Genomic DNA, 15,532 nt, shown 5'->3' with positions numbered 1-15,532 from the left:
CGGTTTAGGGTTTAAAGAAACGAAATCTGAATCCTGATACCAAAAAAAAAAAAAACAACCCTCGCCAAATTCACAATATGGTCCAACCTGTTATAAGTTTAGGCTTCATGGTTTCAGTTGTAAGGTTTAATATTGGGATTGAAGGTGTCATTTAAAACTTATAACCTTCTTTTGATTGCTACTTGTTTTATTTTTAAAATAATTTAAAATAATTAATTAATTTATCATCATTAAAAGCGATCATTGTCCTTACATATTTTTTGACTACCTATGTTAAATGACAGGATTTGCCTAATTAAAAAAAAAAATGAAGAAGAGAGAAAGAAGAACTCAAGTCTTATCGGCTTATTCTAGTGATATCACCACAGAAATGTATTCGAGATTATAGTTTACAAGATTCTCAGGAAATGGATCTTTCAAATGCTCTTATTCGAATCTTAGAGAGACCCATTTCCCCAATTATTCATATCAATTAGCTCGGAGATTATGATTAGGGAGATGATTCCCTAAAAGGCAACATGGCCCTACACCAACACATGGACCAATAGAAGCACAAGTAGAAGCATCAACAAAGGTGAAATTTCTGCCTTTCATGATAAGTGGGGGGTTATTCACCCGCCCCCCCACCCCGCGCCCCCCGCCCCCCAAGTAATACTAAGCCTGACCAGTTCAGGGTGTATTAGAAGTTTGAATCGGATTCAATGGAGGTTGACCAAATACCAGACTCCCAAGTTTTTAGACTTTGTACACGAAGAGAAGATAGACTGAAAAAAATAATAAGTTTATGTGAAAGAATAACCAATATATTACAACATAAGGACTGGGACTGTATATCTAATACCTGGGTTAAATCCCAGCCCTTCAACCAAAATAATCAATAAATAAAGGCATAAATGAATAAACTGAAGAAACCTCAAGAAATGGATGTGACGCGGACCGAGTGATCAGCTGATCCAGTCAGGTATATCGGCAAGGTTGGGTGCCAATCAACTGTTGTGATCGCTTGTGTGTGTGGAAGCGTTCTCAACCCTCTTGTATGATGACCTTGAACCTGAAACAAATTTTGTTTGATCAGAACATATAAATATTAAGGGTGGGACTGCCGAATGGAAGTGTTCAAATGTGTTCACAGCAAAACATTGTCCAAAGTAGCAAGAGAGATCAAATATGGCCAAAAACAGAAAATTTAACTCAATGGAGGATCACCTGATATATAGGCGATCTAACTGAATTGGAAGTCACCAAAAGTCTCCTCCCAGTTGCATCTAATGCCATTTCATGCCTGCAGAAATCTGCTCTCTCATGGTTGAAGAACCTACAAACAAGAAGCACAAATACTTAAAAGATCCTTTCAAACAAGAAGTACAAATACCAACGTGCTGCTGGTTATAGGTCCAACAAATAGCAGAGCAGTTTGGGTAGATGGGATTTGTGTAAGAAAAGCACCTCATTTTCCAACAGAAATACAGACAGGTCATGGGATTTCAACAGTATAAATGTGTCAGGTGAACAAAATGTGTCATGAAGCATAAGAACATAAAAATGTTTCCCCCACCATTTAACCATTAATGACTGCAACCTGGTCTGCAAATGCCAGTGCCTTACACCTGATAACCATGTATGACACTGGCCTGCATGTTTGCAGCAAGTTACACTGGTTGTATATTGCTTCTGGGCCTGTAAGATGAAGTTTAAAAACAGACTAGTTCTAGCAATGGAAAACTAAGTCAGTTCAAGGACAGCAAATAGTAGGTATACCTGTTGCAATCTTTGGACCAAAGAATTCGGCCTTGGTTATGCAAGCTCCATTCAAATATCTACAAGCAAATCCTGGAAATTAGCTTCTCCGCATCCATTGTATTGGGAAAGGACCATTTAGTGGCAACATACTTGGACAAAATACATGCTCCGATTAAATAACATACTGAGTGCTATATATAGTGGTACAACTCCAACCCAGAAATCATAGAGAGAAGGGTACATCCAAACAAGAAATTTTAGAGAAAGGGGTACTCACTTTTCCATCAGAACCCAAGCTGAAAATGCTCGTCTCATCGGGCCCAAACAGAACAGAGCTTACTGCAGAATCATGGGCAGGCCACCCAGTAATTTGTAGACCGGCTGACATGTCTTTTACTTATTTAAGGATAGCAGACACATATGCCAAAAAATCCAAGTATATATGAACCATATGTACATCTAAGTGGTGAACAAATGAAATCAGTATCAGACCAACTGAAGGATACCAAACATGTGAATCATTCCATCAGTTGCAGAAGCTGCCAAAATCTTCCCATTGTGATTAAAGCAAACAGAAGTAATTGCTGGTGGATCATCACCAAGAGGAAGGACTGTCTTCATGAAAAGACAATTTTCATAAGGTTTAGCAGTAGAGTTCAGAACGAACCACAAATATGAAATTCTAGGACAAGCAAATACAATACCGTAGCCTTCCATGTCTTCATGTTCCAGACAGTTAATGAAGCAAAACCCATTTGGTCAATAAAACTTGAGCCATGCCTGCAAGGGCAATGTCAACATATGAATCTCTTCCAACCAAAGCTAGGAAATATGGAAAAGAAATAGTTTTTGCAAGAATTATCTGTGCACAGCTGATCAAGATTACCTAATTTTAACTACCATCTGTAACTACAAAATAGATGGACCACTGTCATGAAACATTATTTTAATCTCATAGCATAAGTTCTTCTTGCCAAATCATTGGCTTTTTAAGATTTTGTAATTCTAAGTATGTCAAATATGTGTTAACTCCTCGTGAATTCCCGGTCCAATTTCAATTAATTTAGTATATATTTCTTTACTCCATAAAATATAGAGAAATAACTATTGATTTTTTTGGGGTCAATTAACTATTAAATGGTACATGATCAATTTTTGTTTGTAATGGCTAATGACATACCATATTGATTTACTTGTTTTTACTAAGAGATCTCCCTGGTCAGTCCCATTATATGGTAACACAGAAAACCAAAATTAGTGTCACAGTCCAAAACTTCCATTCGTGGGCAATAGGTGGCACATACGGTAATCAGAATACATTTACCATCACAAAATTTAGAAGCTTGTCAGTTCACAATTCTTCACAACAGTAAGGAATAGATCAAGATTAACTTAACAAACCATTCAAGCACATATCCATTAGTTCAAATGTTTTCAAATGAAACGCTGGGATGCAAAAGAAAGTACCCTCTAGATGCTGCTGCTGAGACAAAAATTGGTTCCACAGGGCTGCACTTCACATCCAAGACTCTGCACTACAAAAAATATATGAAGACCACGTTGATTTGAACGGAATAATGTGATGTCAGATAAAGTTAATGATGACCTCGGATATCTTTCACTTGTATTGAGATCACAAACAACTCTTTTTGCATCAACATTCCACGCTTTAATGCCCCCATCAGCTGTGCCTATGAGCAACTATTGTCAAGAAGAACAATGAAACTAGGAAAACAAGATTTTGAACCTCCAAAACGGCTGGAGGACCATTTACAAATAAAACCAAACTTCAGCTAAGAACTATATATGCCATATTCCATTTCACATACCAAGCGGTCAGATTTGCACTCCCAGTCAAGTGACATAATTTCTGCCCCGCAATATATAGTTGCATTTCTAGATGTTGAGGTTGAAGAGTCATACGTCCATATCCTTCATTGAAACATGCAATATGCAAACTGAGTTTGTGAACCACTTAGCAATATTTAATCATGTGCGAGATCTTCAACGAGGCACAATCAAATAATGCTGGGTTAAATAACATCAAGCCATAGGCCTCCACAATCAGATATTGCCACTTCTTAGATTGAATCTTATAAAAAAATATAAAAAAATAAAAAACAAATCATTCACATGCGGTTAACCATCAAATTCCTTCATCAAGTTTGAACAGTAAATAAATTCACGTCCAGTGGTCCCATGGCAGTAGATTCCTGAGATGGTTGATATCAATTGAAATGATAACTAGGCTACGTGAAATAAATGAGTGGCCACATATAAAATAATAAAATACACTGAGCCCTGGGCTACACATAATCTGATTCTACAGTAATCACCTGACTGTGCCATCCAGAGAAGCACTCGCAATATTGTTCCCAGTTGCAGAGAAGCGGCACCTACTAATTGGACTGGTGTGGCCTAAGAATGTTTCCTGTAATACATGGTATTCAGAAACTAATTTTGTATACTGGAAACAAAGTAAATTGCATGAATTTTGAGGTAAACAGAAACATGACTTATACGACGTGGAGCGAAACCAAATGCATACATAAAATATTTGACAGGTTATCAGAAAATGGAGAGAAATATCAAATCAGACTAGATAAAGAATTTTACCTGGAACTCTACCTTCACTTCTGGAAATTCTTCTTCTATTTGCACTTCACCACCATTTTCTGTGGCATCATGCCCAACAGTTACCAATTGTGCTCGAGTTTGTGTATGTGGGAAAAATAGAAATAGTAAATACAATCTTCCCATTTGAGGAACGAAAAATGGATGGGAAATTAAGGAAACAGATTGTTGAGATCATGAAGATGATGTCGTGTTTCCTTTCATTATCCATCCCCTCCCACTAAACTAACCGCTTATGCTTAGCGATCATATGGAGAGTACAAGTAAAGAAATAGTTAGAACCTGTATAAAGGTCACCTTGGAATATTTGAAGATCTTCCTTAGCTCCACCATCTCTGACAGGAAGCTTTGTAGAACTCGAACAGTGTTCTTGCTTGGACAAGGCCAGTCCTGATGAGAACGTACAGGGGCTAGTAGCATCCCAATCCTGATCCCCATCTTCAGTTTCTCCCTGATGATCAGTAGTGAAATTATCTTTACATTCACCAAGACCCCCAAACGGAAATTTAACTTCTTCATATGCACCCTTAACTAGAGTCTCAGATATTGGATGTGAAGCTAAGTTCTTTTGAATCATGCCTCTTTCCGTTGCTGACGAAGCCATACTATGTGGACAAGTGACAACCGTTTCTAATCAGATGATTGCACTAAGTATATGTGTATACTCTGGAAATAAACATTGTTTTAAAAAACCTTACCTTCTTAGCAGGCATAGCTGAGCGTCCTTATCCTCTAATAGAGCCTGAAGCTGTGACAACTTATCATTGAGTTGTCTAATGTCTTTCTTTAGACGCTTGACTGTATTCTTCTCAGTACTGATCTTTAATAGGGTAGGGATGCGTGCATTAGTTAAGGAAGTGTTCTGGGAGTCTTATACCCACACCCATACCCACCCGCACACCCACACACAGGATTTAGCCGTTAATTAGTCTCATAAGATGCATAAATGTTGTCCTGTTGGATCAAACCATTTTAAATAACACAACAATGTGACTCCTTCTTCTCTATTGGCATCCCATCTCTTAAATACATCTTTATAAATCTAATAGAATAATATATACACAATGACCAATTTGAAAATAACAAAGAAAGAAATACCAATTATAGCTTCATAAAAAGATTTGTTATGAAGCCAGAGAATGATTAATCCAAAAGTCTAATACCCGATGACTCAGGAAATGAAAGATTATCAATAAAAGAATAAGAACGACTTCCCCAAATGACAGTACACAAGTATAAAAGCTTAAGTTCGTTATCAATTAAATGTGTTCTTATCATATAGCCCCAGAGACATTCAGACTGCTTATTAAAGAAATAGATTAAACATAAACCAGTACATTTAAACAAATACTTAAAACATAAAACAGGAATTTCTGTTTAAGGATATGAGTACCATTGAAGATCTCACTCAAGAAATTTCTGAATGAAAGATGTAAGGTATCAAACCACTCTCTTGAAAAGTAGACACAAAATTGAGGATCTAAACTCGGGTTCTTTAGATATGGAATAGCTGCATGCAAATCCATGTATAAATTGGGCAGGTGGCTAAAATCAAGGGATCACAAACAGAAAGATAGGGCAAAGGAAAACAAAAGGTACAAAGAGAGGACCCACCAAACCATGGCATCCAGTCCTGGCCACTTTGTAACAAATCATTGCCATAAGTCCCAAAAAATTCTGTAAGTTTGTCTTTCCTTTCAAACTGTATAGCATGGACAATATAGTATCGAAGAATTGAGACCTCCAGCTTTGATATGGTGGTGATAAGAACCATCTCAGTTGATGAAATACATTGCTTAAAAAAATTCAGCAGACCAACTAGTTTTTCGGCCTGGAATTTGGGAACATACACTGAGAAAATTAGCTCTAGAATCCTATCCACTTGAAATCCTTTGCCAATGTCAGTTGACAATTCAGACTCAAAAGCTTGCAAAGCACTTGTAAACCCTCTGAAGACAAGAAACTCCCTGAGAAGCTCCTCTGCATACTGCATGTTCTCCATCTCGTGCTGTGAGCCTGCAAACCCATGAGATGCTTCAAGCTTCATAAAGTGTGGCACATATGTCTTCAATTGTACAATACAACATTTGATATGTTTATGAGAAAAGCATCTACAGAATCTTCAACTATAAGCATCACCAGCAGTATCTACATATTCTTCTTTTCCTTCCAATATGCCCGTTCAAGTATTATGGAAGCCTACCTATCCTCCCCCCCACCCCAAAAAAAAAAAAAAAAAAAAAAATGTACAATGGAATGCATTAAACTGTGGCAAAAAGTTCTTCGGATGGACAGTCGAGGAAGCCTTTATTTGACAGGCCACCCAGTTGTGCCACATGGAAGGGTAATGAGGTAATTTTGACCATTTTGATAGATAGCTAACATACTGGATCCACCACGTCAAATTTCAGAGGGAAATCAAATCAAATCATATCCCTCCCCCCACCAATCCGTTTACATTTACCTTGCATTTCCAGTTGTCAATTTGTTTACAATCACTTCTGTAAAATTTTACTTTATTCTCAGAACTTTCTAATGCAGATAAATGACCTAAATGGGCATATTTAATTAAAAATAAGCCTTGGCTTGGATTAGTGGTGTTGGGCCTTTAGTTCAATGGGTTTTCTTTGCAATGGGCCACTTTAATGGGCCTATAATATGGGTAGATGGTAGGCATATGGGATTAGTTAAGTTAGTGCCTTTATTTCTTTATATTAATTGTTAGTGTATTGGTTAGGCCGAATTAGGATTCTATAAGTCCAGTCCTGTTTTGAGTCAATTTCTTTTATTATTTCAATTTCCTATCAGTTATGTAACCTAATTAGTCAAGGATTGGGTTAAGTCTATTTTAAAGTTTTCTATATAAGTTTGTAAGGGGGCCCAGCATTGTACACAAATTTTGATTGATGAAAACAAAGTTGCTGCTTTCTACTTCCTGCGTGAGGAATACATTGTGTTCAATCAAGGATGGTTGGTTTTGATCCATCCAAACACCTTGCCTTGGGAGGCCCAGGTGCTCGTCTCTTTCCCTTATTCTTGCCTTCTTCTTCCTATATCTTCCTCTCCATTAAAAAGTAAGTACTACTCTCTGACTTTGCTGCAATTCCTAAGCTGATCAGGAATTCATATGCACAAATTTTTTTGTACGAATTTGAGTTAGGATAATCTAGCCATTAGATTACCATTATATTTTGATAGGTAAACCCTAAAGGAAGAACTCTATCAAAGTTTCTCTCAGACCTGTAGCACCACCAAACCTGGGGTAAGGGTATGGTCATACCCTCCTAGATGGCAATCAAATGATCAGAATTAAAACAACCCATCGACGATTAAAACCATAACGTTTTCCATTAAATGAATAAACTCATCATGACATATAGAGTTTAATACATCAGAGTAACAGGATCTCACCTTGGTTGCAATATTTACAACCCACTTCCCTAAAACCGTACAATCCCAAAGGTAATACAAAATGTCCAATAGTTACACAAATATAACAAACTAACCTGTGCCCTTGAAACATCATTTACTTGATTAATTCCTTCCTAGATCTATAGCCTTGACTTTCATCTATGGAAAAAGATATATAATAATGGGGTAAGCTTGACAGCTTAGTAGGGAGAAACCTCCCAGGTATACTAACATATAAACCATCCTACATATGTATATCAATTAACTCTATCATTTCATGAAACAGTGATACTATAATAACCAACCATATGGTTCCAACAACTATCTCTACACCGTACACTCAACCCATTCTTCCCCCGTTAGGTGAGGTACACCACATCACCTCGCATCATACACCCACCCTTTCATCCCCCGCTAGGTGAGGTACGATACGATACCCTCCGATACATATCTTACATTTAGCAGACCGATACGATGACCAATACCAATACTTTAATCCTTGGATAGTACGGATTGACTAAGGCCCCGAAAGGTCTTATTTGCAGAAGCTAAACTGAAAGGCACAACCTGAGTTTGGTGGGTCAAGCAACAACAACATCAACATACACAAGGGGAATGTCTTCTTTTAAGGCTGTTGGGTTTGTATATTCCGTCACCATGGGAGGATCCTAATACTCTGATGTAATGAAACTCTAATACTCTAGATGGTTTTAATTTTAATGGAGGATGTTATGAGTCAATTGTCAGTTAGTTGCTTTTGCGTCTGATCATTTGATCACCACCCACAAGGGTGTGACTATACCCTTATCCCGGGTTTGAAGGCGCTACTGCTGATCTAGAAATAATTGTGTTCTCCCTATTTTACCCTTCTCTCTTAACTATTGTTCTCTGCATCTTAATTCTGAGTCGATTTCTGATTTTATTAATTTGCTACTACTGAAATTCAGTCCACGATCAGAACAGAATGATCTATATAATATCCTTTTAGGAATTCTGTTTTCAGTGGTAAAAATTTACTGTCATACCCTTATCCTACTATCGCTATTATTGCTGCATAACTGTTAATCCAACCTGTGGATCAATCTGAAAATTTCAGCAACTATTCTATATTCTGAATAGACAATTTGATCGGAGTTTTGAATCATTCTAACCATCTGAATTTTGTAGACGTGATTTCTCCTAAATCTGGAATATGTTCTCTGTATTTTGATCCTGTTCTTGGCACTGTTTTGATCTTCAAATCAGTTCTACATTACTTTCTTTAGCCATGTGGCCAGTTCTGTACTTCTGTCAGTTTTGAAACTTGACATGTGATCAGAGAACACTGTGCCTACCTATCCACGAACCTTGTATCTGTCACATGGCAGATATTAGGGCCATAAAGAAGGGCCTTTCTCAGTGGGTCATACAGGAAAAAATCCCTTCTTAAACAAATCATGGTCTGCATGTATATGCATCAAATACAATAGCTGAATGTATGTTTTATGTTTATTATTACTTTTCTTCATGGTTTAAATGCCAGTATGTGTCATAATCCATTTCCACAAATATGAAAGATTATATAGTTTGAAATGAAACGTTGCAATGCAGTAAGATTTTTGCTTTTTTAATCTACTGTGAAAAAACAATTCCTTGTCCCAAAGATTTAGCATTGGAAACATAAGTCCTATTGGTTCTACTAGCCTCCCCAGCAGCAGTCATAAAATAATTTCCTAGGTTATTTCGGGATTACTTCGTAAAAGCTTAGAAACGCTATCTGGGCAGAGCTTTGGGAGCAAATGAGTGCTAGATTGAGGAGCCAGGAATTTTGAGTAAAATAGCTATAGAGAAAGTTTACATCCACCATACATTTGCAAAGAATGGGCTGCAAAAAGAAATGATGTAACTGGATGAAATATGACAGTGGAATGCTCCTCTCATATAGATCATTGGATCCTCAGCTGGAAATTTTAAGGTAATGCAGATTAATCACCAAAAAATGCTTATTTTATTAGATATATAAAATAAGCCTAGGGTTGGGTTCCATATATGTTGGGCCTTTGATCCCATGTGTTTTGAGTGTAATAGACCACTTTTATGGGTCCAAAATGGAGGCTTTAAAATTAAGTACGGGATTACTAGTTAGTTTCCCTTTTCATTAGTTTCCTTTTTAGTTAGTTTTGATGGGGTTAATTAGTTTCTAATTTCAGTACTTCTTATTTCTTAGTTTCTATTTCTAGTTTTAGTAACTACAGGACTTTCAATTTTGTAAGTTTCTATTTTCAGTTTTAGTAACTAAGTGAGTTTCTAATTTTTAGTTTCCTATTTCAGTTTTTGGAAATTAAAGTTAGTTTCTATTTTATGTAACCCCCCATCATTATTATAAATAAAGGAGAGCTCTCATTAGTAGAGCCACGAATTTTATGAACAAAAAAGATGCTGCTGCGTTTTCTCCTCTGAAGGTTTCTTTGTGTTTGATCAAAGAAGAAGGGTTTGGTGTTTGATCCAAGCGACACTCTGCGGTGAGAAGTCCGAGTGGATCTTCATATTTTCTTTTTTTTTTTTTTTTTTTTTTTTTTTTTTTTTTTTAATTGTTTCTAATCTCATTCAGCCAGCCAGGTAAGTGTTCTAATCTGTCTGCAGAATTTCTGGGTTAAGATTCTCTATTTTATCTACTGTCGGCCTAGCTGTTTTGGGAGTTCTAGCCATTCGATGGCCTTCTAGTTTTGATCGAAGGTTAGTCCTATTCTGAAGGAAGTTTGATCCAATTTTGAGGCCAATCAAACCACTGGTTCCTGCTGAAGTGGACTGTTACTCAGTTCTGGTCGATTATGGATTCTACCCAGATCTGAGTTCTGATTTTTGTTTTGTGTTGCTATGGATTTCTGGACTGCTATCACCTGTTGATCTGAACCTATTGGAAGTCTTACTTCATTATTCAATTCCTGGTTTACTCCTAAAGAATCACTGGTGAACTGGACTCTGTTATTATTCTCTTAAGGTCGATAGCCTGCTGTACTGCTGATTATATATTCTGATTTCTGAAGTTTGTTAGTACTTAACAGTCTCTGGTTTAGTTCTAAAACTACTACAGGTTTGTTTATTCACTGAGTTGTTGTTCTGTGGGTTCGGTACTATTTCTGGATTGCCGTTGGAATTTAATTTCTGATATATGGTTGGGGTTGGTTTTGGTTGTTCTTTGTGTTAAAATTCCTGCAGTTTTGGGTCCAATTGGGTGTCCAATTTAGTCCTACATTATAAGGACTATAGGGGTATACCCGTATGGGAGCCCAATCTTCTTCCCTCTTTATTTTTGTCAGAGAACCTCCTAGCAGGATGCTTGCACAAGCTCAAAAGAGTCGTTACATTTCATTCCCAGTTGTTGTTTTATTTTCTTAATAAAGAATTGAGAGTTTTCTATTTGTCTTGAGGTACTGCAAGGCAATATCCTTAATGTAGGATTAAATTGGACACCCAATTAGACCCAAAACTGCAGGAACTTTAACACAAAGAACAACCAAAACATACCCCAACCATATATCATAAATTAAATTCCAACAGCAATTCAAAAACAGCACCGAACCCACAGAACAACAACACAGTGAATAAACAAACCAGTAGCAGTTTTAGAACTAAACCAGAGACTGTTAAGTACTAACAAACTTCAGAAATCAGAATATATAATCAGCAGTACAGCAGGCTATCGACCTTAAGAGAATAATAACAGAGTCCAGTTCACCAGTGATTCTTTAGGAGTAAACCAGGAATTGAATAATGAAGTAAGACTTCCAATAGGTTCAGATCAACAAGTGATAGTAGTCCAGAAATCCATAGCAACACAAAACAAAAATCAGAACTCAGATCTGGGCATAATCCATAATCGACCAGAACTGAGTAACAGTCCACTTCAGTAGGAATCAGTGGTTTGATTGGCCTCAAAATTGGATCGAACTTCCTTCATAATAGGACTAACTTTCGATCAAAACTAGAAGGCCATCGAATGGCTAGAACTCCCAAAACAGCTAGGCCGACAGTAGATAAAATAGAGAATCTTAACCCAGAAATTCTGCAGACAGATTAGAACACTTACCTGGCTGGCTGAATGAGATTAGAAACAATATAAAAAAAAAAAACCCAAAAAATATGAAGATCCACTCTGACTTCTCGCCGCAGAGTGTCGCTTGGATCAAACACCAAACCCTTCTTCTTTGATCAAACGCAAAGAAACCTCCAGAGGAGAAAACGCAGCAGCATCTTTTTTGTTCATAAAATTCGTGGCTCTACTAATGAGAGCTCTCCTTTATTTATAAAAATGATGGGGGTTTACATAAAATAGAAACTAACTTTAATTTCCAAAATCTGAAATAGGAAACTAAAAATTAGAAACTCACCTAGTTACTAAAATTGAAAATAGAAACTTACAAAATAGAAAGTCCTTTAGTTACTAAAACTAGAAATAGAAACTAATAAATAAGAAGTACTAAAATTAGAAACTAACTAGGTACTAAAATTAGAAACTAATTAACCCCATCAAAACTAACTAAAAAGGAAACTAATGAAAAAGGGAAACTAACTAGTAATTCCGTACTCAATCTTAGAGCCCCCTTTTAGACCCAGAAAAGTGGTCTATTACACTCAAACACATGGGATCAAAGGCCCAACATGTATGGAACCCAACCCTAGGCTTATTCCTAATAAAATAAGCATTTTTTGGTGATTAATCTGCATCAATCCTGCTTGTTAAATTTAAGGAAACCTGAGATTTTTGGTGGAAGATAAGAATATGCTTTAGCAATCAATTTGGATTGCAACATATGCAAGCTGCCTTAATCCTATCTCCTCCCCCGTTGGGACCCAAATAGAGGTCTAAAGCTACTTGCAAATATTCTAGACACTAGTGAGAATGGAGAAAGGCCTAACCTCATGGGAGAAAAATTACCTGTCTAAGGGAGTGATATAAATCTTGTAGAAGCCACTTTGGCATTTTAGAGTGCAAAAAGAATTTCTTATAGCATGCCAAGCATGTGATGGTCTGGCATCCAGTCTTTGAAAGAGGCTAACAAAGATCTCTCAGGCAGGTGCTAATACCTCATAGCACAGAAGGTAATAGCCTATGAAAGGAAGTGCCTACTAAGAATGTCAACAGTAAGAGTCATTATTATGTCAAGGATATGAAAATCAGTTCTAGAGCTGCTGTCTGGATGTGCATTCGAAAATAACATCCAGACATCCTTGAAAGGTATTAAGCTGGTAAGGATAAGTGTTCAAATATCAGCTTTTGGCAGATAAATTGTGTCACCTCAAGTTCTTGAAAGAATGTATATTCTGAACTCTACAATACAGATTTTTTTTTTCTCCTCTGGAAAGTTGGTAAAGATAAGAACTTGGGTATCAGCTCTTAAGATTGACAGATAACAGCGGATTCTCGAACCAGATATACTCCAAATTCCCAAACTCCACACTATAGTATTGGATAATGTGAACCCATTTCTATAATTGGTTTCAAAGTCTAAAAGAAATATAATTATAAGATAGGGAAGTAAAGAACTTATGAACCCATTTCCATCCCAGTTCACACAATGTTGACAGTAATTGAACTCTGCCAACAGATTTCTACACTGTAATGATGTCCAATGTACACCAAGAACGTAAGAACAGAGAGATATGTATACAAATAACTGTAATTTTACCTCAAAACTTAAGATCCAGGGTTTACAGCACTAGAATTTCAATCAACGACACTAAGAACATAAGAAAGAAGAGAAATATATACAAATAACTAAAATTTTACCTCAAAACTTCACAGAAGAATTGGATAGGGAGCGGGAAATTTCTATCATTCGGCAGTACAGCAAAGGAAGTTTAGTCGAATACGAATTTGTTAGGAAGCTAGCTTAACCAATCTCTGCAATTTTTGGCTGATATAAGCTACTGAAATTCGCATCCACAGTTCCATGGTGAGCGAAAATAAATTGAAAAATGATGAATTCTCAGGATCGAGTAGAAGCGCGAATTCGAAGAACAGTATCTGAGGTCGTCCACCGAGGTAGTTGATGTGTGCCACTTGCCACCGCTAGTCTTCGTACTCCAATCTCAGTTCACACCTATGCTTCTTTCGCTTCCCGGTCCCCTCGCCCCCTCTTCCATGAGGTCAAACCCAAACGAACGATTCCAGCTCTTAAACCAGGGTTTCAATCGGTGAATCGGATCAGAATAGGACGATTCGCTTCAGATTGCATCATGACCCTTTCGGATTTCTGCCATTTTAAATTGGAATATTCCGAATCACAATCCAAATCGGCCTTGGCTGATTCCGAAGCGATCTAGACTAGGGGAAATCGACTAAACCCTAGATCCGGCTCATCTCCAATTACATGGATGTCTCCCTCCAACCATCATCCAACGATTGAGAAGGTTTAGACACGCATCTCAACATTTGACGACATCTGGGGATGCATATCCAACTTCTCCCAATTGTTAGATGAATGATTAGAAGATCATTGGTGTTGGAGAGGGTTTTTTCCCTAATCCCCCACCTCTAGACCTTAATTGATTTTGATTTAAGATATTGGTTCCTTTTTGTATGATTTAAAATTTTTAATCTTGAAAGAATGACCTGGCCTCTTTGAGAACTTGGCCAAGGGCCGGATTCTATTGACTCTAGGTCTTTCCCCTTGATTTTTCAATGTAATTTGTTGAACATCTGTTCAAGTCAGTTCCATGGGCTCATTCAAACATTTTCTTAACCGCTTTAATTTCACTTCAAACCAATAATAAAAAAAATCTAAACATTGTTCACTAAAATTGAGCCCCAAGTGAATCATCCCTTGCCATGATTGAGGACATGAGCTTTGCAAAGGGTAACCAATTCCAATTACAGAAAAAAAGCCACCTTGAAATGAAGTTCTCACAATGTTCCTTGGATGAGGAAGAACTTCAACACAACAATAAGATTGCTCCATTATCACCTAATGGTTGTGGGTTTGGAAAATAGCCTCTTTGTAAAACCGGGTAAAGCTGTGGAAATTACATTCTTGTACATTGTTATTTGGATAACATTGCTTGCTTGCTTTTTCATATGTAATATCGAAATGCCTCTTTAGGAGCAAGTCTATTACAAGAGGGAACTATGTGTGATCTATTGTTCTCAAATATTGAATTATTTTTTTAAGAATGCAGCCTCTTGGCATTTACCTGCACCAAGACACAACAAATGCAAAAAGACCATGCTACCCCACTTTAAAGAAGCTCATGCATGCCCTTCTATTATTTGCTCTCACTGACATGTACCTACACCGAGGTAAACGTTCTCTTGCCCTTTTTTTAATAGGTAGACAGCAAAAAGAGTTGAACTCATAACCTCTTTATTGTGAGGTGCTTGGTCCTTGCCAACTTAGATATACCTTGAGAAAATATTGAAATTATTTACTTGCATAATCTTTTTCCTTTCTTTAGCGGAGGGTGCAATTAAGGTGGCCTAGAAAGATAGTTTCCTCAAGATTTAAAAAAATGGAATAGGGTTATGGATGATCCCGGTCATTTCAAATCGAATCAGAATTGGTCTAGGTCAGCCAACTATCAGCCAGAATATGCCCTAACCCTAGAAATTTAGTATGGTCAACTGGAATCGCAAATCAGGATCAGCCTTTTCCGATTTCCATCCACAACCACCTACTATACATGAACCCAAAAATTACAGAAACAAATGTTACCACAATTTTGAGAGATTACAAAGAAAAAGAACAGGGGAAGGGGAAGGGGAAGGGGA

General features: G+C 37.1%; 1 protein-coding gene across 1 annotated transcript; it reads right to left on the bottom strand.

Moving 5' to 3' along the window:
- Positions 1-762: 762 nt before the first annotated feature.
- LOC122060518 (WD repeat-containing protein 91 homolog) lies at positions 763-13,893 on the bottom strand. Its single transcript, XM_042623629.1, has 16 exons — positions 13,556-13,893; positions 5,989-6,390; positions 5,762-5,884; positions 5,073-5,214; positions 4,672-4,979; positions 4,357-4,415; positions 4,077-4,171; positions 3,570-3,672; positions 3,347-3,441; positions 3,208-3,270; positions 2,445-2,520; positions 2,247-2,355; positions 2,018-2,130; positions 1,759-1,817; positions 1,207-1,315; positions 763-1,051 (listed from the first exon to the last, which is right to left on the bottom strand). The coding sequence occupies exons 2-16, from the start codon at positions 6,374-6,376 to the stop codon at positions 914-916; spliced, it is 1,980 nt and encodes a 659-aa protein (XP_042479563.1). The 5' UTR covers positions 6,377-6,390; positions 13,556-13,893; the 3' UTR covers positions 763-913.
- Positions 13,894-15,532: the final 1,639 nt, after the last annotated feature.

The sequence above is a fragment of the Macadamia integrifolia genome, chromosome 14 (assembly GCF_013358625.1).
Source record: "Macadamia integrifolia cultivar HAES 741 chromosome 14, SCU_Mint_v3, whole genome shotgun sequence".
In the NCBI taxonomy this organism is placed as follows: domain Eukaryota; kingdom Viridiplantae; phylum Streptophyta; class Magnoliopsida; order Proteales; family Proteaceae; genus Macadamia; species Macadamia integrifolia.
The sequence above is the reverse complement of the archived record's forward strand: the minus strand, read 5'-3'. Positions and strand labels throughout refer to the sequence as shown.